This window comes from Maniola hyperantus, chromosome Z, assembly GCF_902806685.2.
Source record: "Maniola hyperantus chromosome Z, iAphHyp1.2, whole genome shotgun sequence".
Classification (NCBI taxonomy): domain Eukaryota; kingdom Metazoa; phylum Arthropoda; class Insecta; order Lepidoptera; family Nymphalidae; genus Maniola; species Maniola hyperantus.
Genome location: NC_048564.1, coordinates 3,373,518 through 3,389,830, shown reverse-complemented (window position 1 = coordinate 3,389,830; position 16,313 = coordinate 3,373,518). Strand labels below are relative to the sequence as shown.

The 16,313-nt window shown below is 37.6% G+C and overlaps 1 protein-coding gene across 3 annotated transcripts in view; it reads left to right on the top strand.

Annotated features, from left to right (window-relative positions):
• Positions 1 to 16,313, top strand: part of LOC117995661 (protein SCAI) — an 84,055-nt gene that overhangs the window by 52,091 nt on the left and 15,651 nt on the right. For 2 of the 3 annotated variants that reach the window (XM_069508917.1, XM_034983643.2), the window contains 4 exons: positions 11,343 to 11,652; positions 11,978 to 12,371; positions 13,603 to 13,781; positions 15,910 to 16,263. In XM_069508917.1, the coding sequence (XP_069365018.1) occupies positions 12,279 to 12,371; positions 13,603 to 13,781; positions 15,910 to 16,263 (626 nt within the window). In that variant the 5' untranslated portion in view covers positions 11,343 to 11,652; positions 11,978 to 12,278. Of the gene's footprint in view, positions 1 to 11,342; positions 11,653 to 11,977; positions 12,372 to 13,598; positions 13,782 to 15,909; positions 16,264 to 16,313 lie in introns of all 3 variants that reach the window. The other variant, XM_069508918.1, reaches the window with a different exon arrangement.

The following is a 16,313-nucleotide window of genomic DNA, read 5'->3' as shown; positions in this document are numbered from 1 at the left end:
GACTTCACAGCGAGTTCACAGCTGATAGCTTGCACCGCCATTTTTGTTTTGCAATTTTAACCGGCTTTCCAAAAGGAGAAGGTACTCAATTCGGCGCGTTTTTGTAAACCGATTTCTCCGAGGTTTCTGACCGATTTGCATAGTTTTTTTTAATTAGTAGAGGAAGTTCGCGAGTCGTTACCATAAAAATGTTTGGATCCAACTATTTAATCCTGACGCTGCAAGAGTGCTGCACTCCTAAGCCATGGGACTTTGGAAAGTATTGATGGCAATTACTTAATTTATTACCCAGAAAATGTTTCAGTTTCACTTCATATTATCAATGAAATAATCTGAATTGATCTTGTAGATCACTTCGTTTGTGGCAGCGTGTGAACTTACGACATTCCACACTGATGGATGAGACGCTGACGGGATGTGTCCGGTCCGCTTCAGTATGTTGTTAGTTGACGTAATGGACAGATGTGACATTGAGATCATGACTAAATGGATGACCTTTAAGTTGTGAAACATCAGGGACTCTCGGTCCATGTATGTGCTTGTGTGTTGTGGGACTTGGTTGAAGGAACACACTGCTTGCAGATGTTATGTTTTAGTAAGTCCCTGTGTCTATCCTGGTAAGGAAGTGTCCTTCCAGATGTTGTGAGTCTATCCTGGTAAGGAAGTGTCCTTCCAGATGTTGTGAGTCTATCCTGGTAAGAGAGTGTCGTCCGGGCCAGACTCGCAAGAGTTGGTTGAGGGGACACACTTCTTCCAGATGTGGAGTCTATCCTGGTAAGAGAGTGTCGTCCGGGCCAGACTCGCAAGAGTTGGTTGAGGGGACACACTTCTTCCAGATGTTGTGGAGTCTATCCTGGTAAGAGAGTGTCGTCCGGGCCAGACTCGCAAGAGTTGGTTGAGGGGACACACTTCTTCCAGATGTTGTGGAGTCTAGCCTGGCTGGAGGGATGCACTCGCTCAGTCCAGATGATGTTCGACCCTGGTTGAGGTGTATGGTTCGGGCCGCACCTGAAGAGGTCGGTTGAAGGGATGCACGCGCTTGCTCCAGATGTGTTGGATGAATGGACAGTGTCGTCCGTGCCAGATTCTTATGGGTTGCTTGAAGAGATGTGCTCGTCTTGTCCAGGTTGCACGCTTTTGTTGTGACATGCGTTGGTGACATGTTATGGTTGCGACATGCTATGGTTGCGAAGTAATTTGGTTGTGACATGCTTTGGTTGTGTTATGCATGCTTTATAATATGTAGTTTTTGTGCTTGTGCTGATCGTCAGGATGGACGAGCGGATGTTCTGACGATTGGAAATTGTTTGTGCTTGATACTTACTAGCTCCCGTGGACGGTCGCATGTCAGAATGGCCGTGTAGGCGTGTCAATGTTATAATAGGTTTTACTGTCATAGATTCCGTGAAAAGAAACGTTGCATGAAGGAAGCTTTACTCTGTGAAAAGAAGCCATCTTGGATTAGCCGGCAGAGTTGGATTTTGACAGACACGCGTAGGTTGTCTGATTCAGAATTCACTCTAGCCTTTTTATTAGAATTCAGATTAGCTTAGGTAATTCGAGATAGGTAGCTTTTAGCGTGAATAATAATGATCGTGATATTTAATTCTGTGATTGTGATAATGTAGAATGTTTGTGTTAAATCGTAACCTTAAAGTAATTCTAACCTTTAATGCTATCCGGTGACTTTGTCTGCAAAGCACTATTAATAATGTTCGGGTAGTTGTTAGACGAATATGGAATATTAATTATATTGGTGAATATTAGAGTAATTCGTGAGTTAACGGTTGGCTCAGTGGATAGATTATTATAATGACATCCGTTAAGGTTATTTCTGCAAACGCTAGTAATTTAGAGTGTAATTGGAGATATACCGGCAGTTGAGATAATAATTAGTTTAAAGTGATAGTTTAGTGTGATAGTAATTTGCAGTTAACTTTGATAGTACCCGCTTTAGAAACGTATAACCCGTTTGGTTAAGAATCATTGATGACTCTTGTGTAGGGTAGACACTACCCTACACAAGAGGTAGGGTAATCAGACAATGAGTTTCCCATTAGATCGAATAGCTTGCATTCTGGTGGTTTCGAGGAAACCGGGCACAAGCTGGCGATCCCTTGAGTGGGATTCGCGTAGGTAGGTATAGTGTGGCGATTGCATGCCTGGATGAATAGTGTTCGAGGCGCCGTAGCGCACGATGCTATGGCATTCGGTATGTAGACGCGCATAGAGTGGATAAGGTAGAGCTATTGTGATATTGCGAGTTAGTAAAGAGGAGTCAATAATATGATCTGGTTTAGATAGTGAGTGTCAATGCAATGATTATTTTAAGAGTGTTCATGAAGTTGAGATTGATGATTGAGCTAGTCGCCACGCGAGTTTCTTGCTGGCTCTTCTCGCGGTAGGCTGTAGCATTCCGAACCAGTGGTAGATTGTCTTTAGATGATCAGATAAAGAAATGGCTAGTGATTTGATTCAGAGGTTGCAATAGCAATTGTGCCCTAATCACATGATGCGATGATGCTATGATGATGCTATGATGATGATGATGATGATGATGTTGAGATTAGGTTAGAGTGAGGTGAGGGGTCGCTGTGAGGGGTGGTTGGAGGCGACCTAGGTAGGGTTAGGTTAGGTTTACCTCGTTACCTTGCGTTGATAGTTTCCCTGTGCTATACGTGAGAGTTTCCATGATAATAATTGAGGATAGTCCATGTAATTTGATAACACAAGAATATCGTTAGTTCACATATGCGGCCTGGTTCCTTTTAAGAAAGTAAATCCCGACTCATCCAATAGGTTGTTTAAAGTGCTGAGAACTAATTGTAAAGATCATTGATTAAAGTACCTAGTGGTTAATTACTACGTTCTGATATGTTCTGATGTCGGCTGAGGATTAATAATAATAATTATCGGTCATTCTCCTTCCTATTTCTGATGTACGTGTCTAGCGCGCCTACACATATAAAAGCCAAAAGAGATATAATATACCTATTTACATACATAAAAATAAATAAACCTACATAAACATTACATACATACATATTTGTACCGGGCGGAGGATTACACCCCGGCAGGGGAGACCAAACGGCCGGGGGTCAGGGCGACAGGTGAAGAAATCGGCGGACTATCCTAGCCGAGTCCAGCAAGACCGCTTTTTGCATCCTGGCTGCGAGCGAACTGCCCCGGAACCCCAGTCGCCTCAGATGGTGAGCGAGGCTGACTGGGATCAACCCATTCGCAGATATGACGATTGGGATTATTTCAGTGGACTCACATGTCGGAAACCTCGTGAGCCAGATCGAGATACTTGAGCTTTTTCTCCGTCTCAGCTCTCACGAGGTTCTCGTCATACGGAATGGTGATGTCCACCAAAAACACCCTCGACTGTGCCCGGTCCACCACCACGATGTCAGGCTTATTCGCTAGAATAGTCCTGTCCGTGATGATGGACCGGTCCCAATAGAATTATTTAATTTGAGTGGGTATAGTTAAAGGCCTAAAGAGTGACATAGGCTACTTGTTAACCCGGAAAATCAAAGAGTTTACCCGGATTTTTATTTTATTTAAAAACCTAAATTCACGCGGATGAAATTACAGGCATCAGCTAGTTAGATATAATATAGGATTAAATTATTAATAATAATAATATAGAATAAAATAAATATTGTATGAAATTGTAATTTATAAAAGGTTTTCCAACAGGGACGCTTGAACTTTATATAACAGCCATCTTGGTTAAGTAATAGCTGTCAAATTTGACAGAAATGCTTATTTAGTCTTGACATTTTACCACGGACCCCTACACGCTTCAACAACGCAATGAAATTGGTACAAAGTCAGTGCTCTTTCAGAAGGATTGAAACCAATCCCCAAACAATGGTAATAATATATGTAGGAAAGAAACTGATAAGCCTTTCCTAGATAGAAGATAATGATGATAATGATTAAGACGGATAAGTCAGGATTACAACATATTAGATTAACCGAGCCATCGTAGGCGTACACTAACAATATTCTCGCACATACCCTCAATAATAATGAGTCATGATAACAACGTCTTCTATGAGACTAGACAATGCTAACTAACACTGGCTAAGTCCCTACCTAGCGACCGGCTCCACCATGTCCCCATACCGGTCCCAGACCGACCAGCTAACCTAGCACACCACACTTAGTTCAATTAACATCAACTACAATAATCACGTTTGTCTAATACAAATTGGAACGATACAAAGGACTTACCAGATAAACAGCTAGTGAACACACACTATACAATCATTCACACAATCACATCACTTTCCACAACCTAGTACTTAACCTTTAACAACAAACCACATTAGGTCACAACAACAATGATAATAATAAAACCTACAGTACAACACACATAGTATCCACTGAGAAGCGCCTCTGGCCGAAGCCAAACGAATAATAATCTCCTCGTACCGCCGCATTCACTTTTATTGTCTCAAAATGACGGTGGGGACGATTGCGTAATGTTAATGAGCTATCTTTTTACAGTTATTATCGACGGCTGTGCCGTCATATACATAATACTTAGTAACCAATTCACCAACAAACAAACACGCATAGATTCCAAACACTATATCGTCCCCTAGTATGGTGAAAAGTGCGCTTACGATCTTTTAGGTGGTTCTGCTGTAGCCAATGGCTACGGACAGAACTAGACTGCTACGGATTGCTACGGCAGATCCGTATCGCTACGAATTATAGCAGAAGAGCCAAAGAGGCTAAGTAGGTATTTACTCGAGCGTCGAGGGGACCTATTGGATTGTGAAGATTAGATGCCAAAAGAAAAAAACCGGCCAAGTGCGAGTCAAGCTCGCGCAATGAGGGTTCCGTACTACAGTCGTATTTTTTCAACATTTTGCAGGATAATTCAAAAACTATATATAAAAATAAATAAAAATCTGTTTTAGAATGCACAGATGAAGACCGTTCATATGATACCCCATTTGATATAGTTATCTTATTTAGAAAATTGAAAATACTAATTATTAGTTCATGACCACAATTTAAATTTTTTTTGTGTGATGTAAGCCTAAATTCACGGTTTTCAGATTTATCAAATGCCAGCTATGAGATCTACCTACCTGCCAAATTTCATGATTCTAGGTCAACGGGAAGTACCCTGTAGGTTTCTTGACAGACAGACAGACAGACAGACAACAAAGTGATCCCATAAGGGTTCCGTTTTTCCTTTTGAGGTACGGAAACCTAAAAGGTTAAGTATATGATGAGATGACCCTTTGAGTGGTGGGGAACCTAACAGGTTTTCAAAAATGTAAAAAAATAGTCACAAAGAACTCAGGCGGTTCAGATATTAATAGTGTATGCGCCAAACGTGTTTCTGATAACGGAAAAATATTAATTTGCCGGTTTGCATGGTGGGGGTGGCCATACAAAAGGGTAAAAGGGGGCGCTCCATCTTAGGCTGCATCATCACTTGCGACCAGGTCTAATTGCAGCCAAGCGCGAGTCTATAAATAAAAAAAAGGGAAACTAAAAAGAAAATGGACCCAAAAATATTTATAGACCGCATCAGATGTTGAAAAGGATGTTAACTGAACCCTCAAGTAGCTCCTATTCAAAAGACTGATAATTTGGACGCAACCAAAGGTCATAGCCGATTTTTGAAACTTTGTGACTCTCCCATTTCCTTATGTCATGCTCAAATTGTCAGATTATTGAAATGCACACTTTTCTACATGTAAGTGAAAATTATCTTACCTTGCGTTAATTTGACGTGCTCGAGTAAATCCCAAAATCCCCGTTTGGGCTGAGACTACAATTGCTAAGACAGATCCGTACCGGTTTGCTACGACTTTGAAACTGTCACTATCCGATTATTATTATTATGGGAAGGTTGGTGAAGTAAGTTCTTGTTTGTTTTTATGATTGAACATAGACATTAAAGAACATCGGCATGGGATTATCTGAATGTTTTAGGAAGTGTCTAGAAATGTGACCTATGCAAAACTTAGTAATTCAATTAGTTAGTTTTGTAAGACTTTATAGTAGATAAAATTATTAAATTAATAAATTATTATTTGATTAAATTCATATCCGGTGTTGGTTATAATGACAAAACATTACCAGAGTTGCCACTTTAGAAAGAGTTACCTTTAAAGTAGGTATTTCGTTATTATTGAGAATAAATAAAACTGTTTATAAATCAATGCTTATAAACTATAATCGCGCTTATTTACAGTACGTGGCAGAAAATAATGTACATCAACCTTTAGAATGAGATTTCGGTTTTGTAGAGCGTTGTTTCTGTCACTCATACCTATGTGACGTTTTGTCTGTCTCAATGACAGAGGCAATGCTCTACAAAACCGCTAGCTACCTCTTTCTAAAGGTCGATGTATATTATTTTCTGCCGCGTAGGTACCTATTGTATATTAGTGTTGAATTTACTGGACATCTAAAAAGTTGAATATTTACTTTTCTTTGTAGAGCATTATCCAAGAGCTATTAAATAACTTATATATTGTAAGTCGTAATTAAAATAAAATTAATGGCAACACTTATTGCCATTGCCATCTTGACAAAGTCTTGACAAGTATTTATAATCACTGTTGTTTAAAATGAGGGTTTAAAGCAGAATAAATGAAAAACGTTTTATATCTGATTTTTAATAGAAGAATAAAAACTATTGGAATGTCGTCTGAACATAGAGATAGCATATGCATCTGAAAAAGATAAAACCTTAAAGGATAAAACATAGTACACAACAACCTACAATAATACCTACAAATTAAATAACAACTTCAAGACTTGTATTTCAGTAGTATTCGCAGTTTTTTTTCCAGTTTCTAGTTTATCTTTAGTTAATCACAAGCTTCCTCTCTGATCTATATCTATTATCGACTCGTGTGTTTTGGCTCTATCAAAATATGAGAGCCTTGCTCCGGATTGGTTGCATATTGCCTTTCTAGAAGAGGTAGTTACCGAGTATCCGTGATTCATAGGGATCTTGGTTCCATTGTCAAATCGGAACTGTTTACGTGCATAACAACTAAACTATAATCACAGACTAGTACATCATATTAAATACTGAAAGAGATATTTTATAGACAATGCTATAATGCCAATGGCATATAAAGGACCATTGTTTAGTAGATGCGTATCTTAGCTGTGTTCGTTAGCTACTGTTTGTGCGCATGCGCGTGATTCGTGCATTTGCAGTTGCAAATGTCACTTGTCAGAGTCTCTGACTCAGGAATTGGGCACACAACTCTTAAGTGTTTTTACTTGATAATATTAATGCATAAATCTTGCATATACTACCAACCAAAGAGTATGTCTATGTAACCACTACGTTACTTTCATAATCTCAAAATATAAAAATATTAATATCTTTTTTTGGATGAATCCTGAAATGAAAAATCTTGGTGATTATGTTTAAGTAATGGACCCCCTGTGGTATTAATATTTTTCCTACATATTCCACGCATTCAAGATAAAATTTTGTATGAAGTTCGCCTCTTGTTGAATCTGTCTCTAAACTACATTGTTTGTAAATTGTTTTTACAGTTCCGTACCTCAAAAGGCAAAACGGAACCCTTATAGGATCACTTTTTTGTCTGTCTGACTATCAAGAAACCTGCATAGCACCGTTAACCTAGTAGGTCTTATAGCAAATATATGGGGAAAAAACTGAAAGCCGTGAATTTGTGGTTACATCACACAAAAAAAATTGTGGTCATGAACTAATAAATAATTAGTTTTTCCAATTTTCAAAGTAAGTGAGCTATATCAAGTGGGGTACCATATGAAAGGGCTTCCTTCACCTGTGCATTCTTAAACAGATTCATTTATTTTTATGCATCATAGTTTTTGAATTATCGTGCAAAATGTCGAAAATATAAGACTGTAGTACGGAACCTTAGTTGCGCGGGCCTGACTCGCACTTGGGCGGTTTTTTATCAGGCATACTCGCTGTATTTATATTTTATATATTTTTACTCGCTGACCTGCGCCGGATTCTCACAGGTGTGCTACCTGTTCTATACCAAAATAGTACTCCAATTCTGCGACAAAATAAAATTAAACTAGTGCTAAATTGGATTCGTATATTTTTAAGGGGAAGTGAGCCTTCCAGAATTAAGCCGCCTAAGCTAAAAAATTTATGAATTTGATATTCTCGCTCGCTTCATTTAGGACCTCCTTCGCGAGCTCCCTTCTTCGTGCTTTATGTTGGGATATTTTGATTTTATAGGAAAAATATCAGTAAAAGAAAAACTTGGATGTCCTGTTTGAGATATATATTTGAAGTAAGTGAATATATTGTCATCGAATGTAAAACAAAAAACTCTTAGAAAAAATAAGAATAAGAACATATTTAAATATAAACAATTTAGTTTACAGCCAGTTCAAACATCCCCCTTTAAACTAGCCTCCTGTCAGCTTTCTCTTTCAATGCTTCCTCCTTTAGGCCTCGACAACCTCAGCTATTGTGTGTACCGAAATCAAATACAACCTACGCCCAAAATTCCATAATTTTACGCCTGGCACGAACCTATAATAAAATTTACTCAGACTTCGACCTTTTTCACCTGTCCAAAATGCAATTAAAAAAGGAAATAATTAAACTGCATCGGAAAAATAATAATATGTAACTGATAATAATTATACTAGTATCTATAATAGTACATAAATCCGCATAATATCATAACCCACAAGCACGCACTCACGCATACTCTCTCTCCCACACACAAACACACACCCACACACACAGACACACATACACTCACACATACACACACACATACATATGTTGTGAATCACCTACTAGGTATTTTTACTAGTTAATTGATTTTTATATTTTCATATTATTATATTATTGTGAAGCTTGTTTAAATTATCAAACGTACTGTTATAAATTTATATTTAATATCTATTTAAGTAATCTGTAAAAAATTGTAATCCTATTTGGCCTTATTTTCAGTCTGTTATTATGTAAAATTATATTGTATATATCGCTGTTGATTGCAAAAAACAAATAAAATAAAAAATAAAATAAATTGTCTTACAAAAAAAACTTAACATAAAATATTAACACACAGGAACAAGAAAAAATAAATTAACATGAGAAAGAACTAAGACCTAAACTACCTGATGGTTCTTCAAGTTCAATTGATTCATGTCTATTAAGTATCCTAACCATATTATGCCAGAGCTGATACCTGCTCAGACGGTCAGAGTGCACCTCGTACGCAATATCTTCACTAATCATCTTAGTTGGAATATTCACAGTACAATCAACTATGTACACTGCATAGTCCACCGCAGGGCGAAAGCATGACGAACAGAATCACCTCAATTGATGCAGTGGTCGTATATCTACTCGTGTGGTCGTATCTCCTTCTGGATACCCATCAACACGGACCGCAGGTCCTCATGTAGGAAATAATTCCGCATTTTAAACTTCCAAGTAGGAAAAAAAAATTCTTGTTCACAACCATCGATGTACGCAACAAATACAGCAACAATGGACAATTAACACCAGTTTTCCCATCGATACTTTTCCATTAATATTCTCTCCTAGAGCTTCGTGCTGATAACGCGTTGGGATATTTTGATTTTATAGGAAAAATATCAGTAAAAAGAAAAACTTAGACGTCCTGTTTGAGATATATATTTGAAGTAAGTAAATATGTAATCGAATGTAAAACAAAAAACTCTTAGAAAAAATAAGAATAAGAACATATTAATTAAATATAAATTTAGTTTACAGCCAGTTTCAACACTTTACAATAACACTCCACAGACAAGACTGCGTGGAGTCTTGGTGCTCAGATTTCATGCTGGACCATATTTGACCCTTAGGCATTACTAGATGACAGACAAACAAACATGTTCGCACTTGTATACGTGAGCATTCACGCCTGGAGACATGTTTCATATAGGATTTCATACATTTCCTATTGCTTATGAATTGTATAGAACGTCTGGGCAAAATATGAAATTTATATATATAAAAGGAAAAGGTGACTGACTGACTGACTGACTGATCTATCAACGCACAGCTCAAACTACTGGATGGATCGCGCTGAAATTCGGCATGCAGATAGCTATTATGACGTAGGCATCCGCTAAGGATTTTTGAAAATAAGCTAGTATTATATACTAGCTTATGCCTGCGACTTTGTCCGCGTGGACTATACAAATTTCAAACCCCTATTTCACCCCCTTAGGGATTGAATTTTCAAAAATCCTTTCATAGCGGATGCCTACGTCATAATAGCTATCTGCATGCCAAATTTCAGCCCTATCCGTCCAGTAGTTTGAGCTGTGTGTTGACAGATCAGTCAGTCAGTCACCTTTTCCTTTTATATATTCAGATTTTATGCATTGCGGAATGTTGATTCTATAGCATGCCTAGGTATTCTATGCAATGTCAGATTACATAATAGCTGGTGAAATTTATTGTAGTGTCCGATTTTGCAAACCTATATTTACAAGTATTTGCGTTATGGTAGTAAATCTCCATAGCGGACCGATCGGTTAGGCGTCGTCTCCACGGACACTGTGATTTGTCACACAGCGAGACGAATTCGGTAACTATCGCCGCGATAGTATCGCCCTGTGGAGATTGGCCCATAGAGTTTGCAACGAATTTCGTGACACGGCGAGACTATCGCCGCGATTCTCTAGTCCGTGCAGTGGCACCTTAGAGCGATCACGCACTCATCCGATCCGAATCCGTGAAAATACGGATATACAAAACATCTACGTCATATGTAATAAGCTACCATACAAATAGTTCTATGACAAATTCGGAACGTAATTTCACGGTCTCGGATCGGATGAATGCGTAACCGCCGTTAGGATAGCGCATATTTTACTGCTACCGAAAGGTAAAATGGCACTTCTACAATTTCCCAATTTTTCTTCTTATAAATATTTAAGTTTGACTACTTAGTGATCTCAATAAGGAAGTTTCTAGCTAACGTTCGATAAAATTTTCATAGATGGGGCTTAAATACTAACACCACTAAAAACGAAAAATAATACCTATATCTATAATGATCTATGCTTTAATGTTTAGGTCGTGTCTGCAGTTTTCCTTGTGTTTCTTCGCCTCAAAATCTGTGAACTATAATGTGTAAGTAATTAATTATTTTTGCATCGGGGAAGAAACGTTGATTGACTTGACCTAAAGCATAGGTCATATATATAGGTATTATTTTTCGTTTTTAGTGGTGTTAGTATTTAAGCGCCATCTATGAAAATTGTATCGAACGTTGCCCTGAAACTTCCTCATTGACAAATACATTATACTGAAATAATCTAACGAATTCATTTTGTTTCAGTACCCTTCTACTATAGACTTCCTTCTACACAAAAAACTACCATCAAAAAAGGAAATGACCAGAAATTTCGTAGCCAATCAACAGACTCCGCATCCAAACTATGCACAAATTACTATAAACATACTTCATTTGATTATTGTTTGTGTATATGGAATAATTGCCATGATAACAAATGCGAATTAGAATCTATAAAGCTAACTAGCGACAGTCTACCAAATAGTAAATCAAAAAGTACACCAAAGGCTCACTGCAGCAAAACCATCGCTAATGGTTGCCACCTGACGAAAATAACATCAAAAAAGTTTTATAGGTAAACACATACAGTATTCATACTATAATAACTAATACTCTGAATGTCGCCGTCATTGATACAGATAGTGATGATCATCACCATCATAAAGAAATAACAAATGAACGTGCAGGAACAAGAAGTACTATAAAAGACAGTGCTTGGCCTCCTCGGGGTCTTGGTACATTTTGAAGCACTAGATTTAGAATAAAGCAGCAATATCGGCATGTATATCAATCGGGTTGAGCAAAGCAAGGCCAATTTGCTAGCAATAATAAACTGTAAAAAAGACTTACAGATTTCAAAAATTGACACAAAGAACTTGACCGTCTAAAATTTGTTTCAGATTCATTCGTATCAAGTACGCACAGAAATTCCTGAATTAACGGAGAATTAAGAACCAACGATTTGCTTTCTCATTTTGCTATACCTACGCTCTATTGGAATATAATGATTATTCGGTTTCCATTTTTCCCGTCACTAAGTCAAGACTCTACTTCAAGAGGATATAATTCAAAACACTCGTGAAGATTTAATGAGTGTAACTACAAGCAAACGTGTTATGTGTGAATGATGTATGCATCTGAAGAAAAACATCAAATACTTGGTTAACTTAAAACCAAAATACAAGTATATAGGTACATAAAATGACTCCAGTCACTGACCAAGAACGAAAAATAATCATCGAATTTTGTCACTTGCTAGAAAAATCCAAGCAATTGTTCAACGGCTTAAGGCAGGTTACAAATAATAATAAAATATATGTCATGGTTTAGTTTAACTCTCGAGTTCTATAAAATCTTAAAAACACTTTATTTCTTAAAGTTTGTTTTGGTTCATTCTAGTTTGATAGTCTCGAAATCCTTTCTTAGTCAATGTCTTTGTTATAGAAAAAAACTTACGAGCGAAATGTCAGTCAGTCAGTTTCTTTTTTGCATATTGTTTATATTTTTACATACTAGCAAAACGGAAAGATAATCGATAGACGTCCACTGCCAGACATAGATCTCTTGTAGAGACTTCCACACGCCACGGCCTTGCCCTGCCTGAATCCAACGGCCTCTCTGCGACTCGTTTGATGTCATCTGTCTTACTTGTGGAGGGTCTTCCAACGCTGCGTTTTCCGGTGCGAGGTGCCTTATTCTAGTACTTTGGGACCCCAACATATATTGGTTTTTCAGACTATGTGCCCTGCCCATTGCCACTTCAGCTTCGTAACCCACTGAGCTGTGTCAATCGTCATCAATAAATCACTCATTATTAACAGTGTAAATGTTTATTACATAATTGTAACCATTATACTAACATTGTTTAAGGGAAACATTTAGCTCAACCGGTATAGGAGTGGACTGAAAACCGAAAGGTCGACGGTTCAAACCCCGCCCGTTGCACTATTGTCGTACCTACTCCTAGCAGAAGCTTGACGCTTAATTGGAGAGGAAAGGGGAATATTAGTCATTTAATATGGCTAATATTCTTTTAAAAAAAAAAAATAATAATTGTGAAATATATGATATCAGTTATCACTAATGAATAATAATTTGTATTTTTAATAAACTGACAAAACGAAAACTGACCTTGTCACAAAAACTCAAAATCGCTCAGAAAACTATGGAGTTTCCCTCAGGGATAAGATCCGAAATGAGGAGATCCACAGGAGAATCAAGTTCACTGACATAGCCCAAACCATTAGCAAGCTGAAGTGGCAGTGGAAAGGCCATCCATGCCTATCGTAGAGGTGATGGCTGTTGGAACCGGAAAGTCCGAAAGTGTAGACCGCGTATTAGCAAGCGTAGTGTGGGACGCCCTCCAGCACGATGGACAGACGATAGATTAAGAGACAGAATCAGGAAGTGTAAGAACCGGGCGTGGTGGCGCTCTTTAGGGAAGGCCTATCTCCAACAGTGGACTTCCACAGGCTGATGATGATGATGATTTCTAATTAAATTGGTTGTTTTTGTACACAGAGAGCTGCCACCATACGGGCATAAGCATTGGCACGTCCATTTTGGCCGTACGTTCGACATATACTCTAAGTTATGGAAATACCAGCAGCAACACCGTCTACTACTCGACACTCGTTATGGGTTAAAGAGATGGCAGATCGGAGAAGTAGCTTCCAAAATAGGACAGCTTTATTATCATTATTAGTAAGATTTAAACCTCTTATTTTTTGTTTCTACATTTTATTTTATTGATAACAAGATGATGCCCGCGACTTCATCCACGTGGATTTAAGTTTTCAAAAATCCCACAGGAACTCTTTGATTTTCCAGGATAAAAAAGTGATAAATAGTATAATAAATAGGATAAAAAGTAGCCTACGTCCTTCCCTGGGATGCAAACTATATCTGTACCAAATTAAATTTGGTTAAGCAGATGGGCCGTTATAAGCAAGTGGACAGACAGACAGATACACTTTCGCATTTATAATATTAGCATGGATTTGTCCTTTGAAAAAACTTTAAGGGGTATATGCTTGATATATATATATATGTATATACTATTATATATCGGCAAGCAGGAGGAGGAAGGAGGAGGATGACCGATAATTGTTATCAGAAGCTACTTGAATCAATGTTCTTTACAATAACCTCAATAGCTCAACCGGTAAAGGGGAATATTAGTCATTAACCATGGCTAATATTCTTTAAAAAAAAAAAAAATTGTTCTCATCACTTTAAACAACCTATCGGATAAGTCACGATTTACTTACATGAACTAGGCCGCATATGTGAACTAACGATATTCTTGTGTCATCAAATTACATGAACTATCCTCAATTACAATCATTGTAACTCTCACGTATCGCACAGGGAAAACCATTAACGTAGCACAATCGGGTTTGTAGTGATGTTCCGGATATCCGTATCCACGGATATCCGCGGAAAAATAAAGATCAGTATCCACATCCGTTACTTTTTTGGCGGATCTTTTACCTTATTAATTTTTAATAGGTACGTAGATTAAATTCTATTTTTAGGTGATTAGGTAGCAATAAAATACTATTAACTAATTAATTCCACAACAAACAACAAACAAATACTAACTTTATTGCTGCCCAGTGTAACACTAAATTATAAACAAACTAGCTTATGCTCGCGACTTCGTCCGCGTGGACTACGCAAATTTCGAACCCCTATTTCACGCCTTAGGGGCTGAATTTTCAAAAATCCTTTCTTACCGGATGCCTACATGCCAAATTTCAGCCCAATCCGTTCAGTAGTTTGAGCTGTGCGTTGATAGCTCAGTCAGTCACCTTTTCCTTTCTTCTTTTTCTTTCTTTTATATATTTAAAGAACAAAAGAAAGACCCGCGCAATGCAAGTCGTAACTTGTCCGGCCACGCAAAGCGTCAAGTGGCGTCAACTATCGTTTCAAGGTCACGCACACCGACACTGATTGAGTAAGAAAATTAAGATCCGTATCCGTATCCGCGGATCTACATTTTTAATGATCCGGCACATCACTAGATAAACCTACCCTAACCCTACCTAGGTCACCTCTTATCACCCCTCACAGCGACCCCTCATCTCACTCTAAACTAGCTAGCCTGAGCTAAACAGAAACCAGGTAGAATGTAAGTTATTCGATCTCATGGAAAACTCATTGTCTAATCCATTTCAATATATCGATGATTTCAACATTACACAAGAGTCATCAATGATTCTTTACAAACTGGGTCATTCCAGTACCAATCCATCGATATTCCATCACAACTACACCGATATTAATCACGCTAGCGGCCATATTCAATAATTATTATTCTAAGCTAATCCTAGCTATGCCTCGCTAATATTATGATCAAATTGCAAATTGCTGATTGACATTCATGCATATCATTGCCAAATCCTGCCAAATCACTTTTTATAAAACATTCCTTTTTAATGGAATCCATGACAGTAAGATCTCTTTTGTCATCGACACTCCTACATATATACATATATTGGATAATCCTTGTCAAGCCTTATACCACTATATTATGGAATATTATGATATTATGTTGACGGTACTGCTGTACGGAGACTCAAACGAGTTTATAATTACACCAAAATTGTAAACTTTGTACACATTTTTGTAAATTAATATAATAAATACTTACCGAGTTAATGCAAGCGGTGGCGTTCGGGCACCCTGCCTCGTTACAGTGGTTAAGGGTATATTTTTAATTTACTTTTTTAAATGTTTATTTACTTAGTTTTAAATGTTTTTAAATGTGAAAATAAAATCTTCAATTGTTAATTTGACGTACTAAATGAAGAACACTGTATTTTTACAGCTTACGTACAAGTGACACCACATACCTGGTAGAATCATATTCGTTCTATTCCGCAATAAGAGGGAGACACTATTACCATCTAGCCAGTAAAGAGATAAGATGCGAGCTAATGGTGAAAAAATTACGGTTCTATGCAAGATTTATAGTAGTTGCTATACTCTTGCAACAGCCTGTTATTATCGATGAACTAGTTTCGGAACTGGATAAGCAAGTAGTTTCGTATGGACATGTATATGATCCGAATGACCAAGCGGAATGGTTCAATGTTTTGGCTGAAGTTAAAGCATTTTTGGTTGCTGAACCAGGTGTCACAGTTATTGATCCTATCGATAGAAATAGAGTTGTCACCATTGGGTAAGTTGAAGCAACGGATTTGTGTATACATTTTGCCTATAGCCGTGATA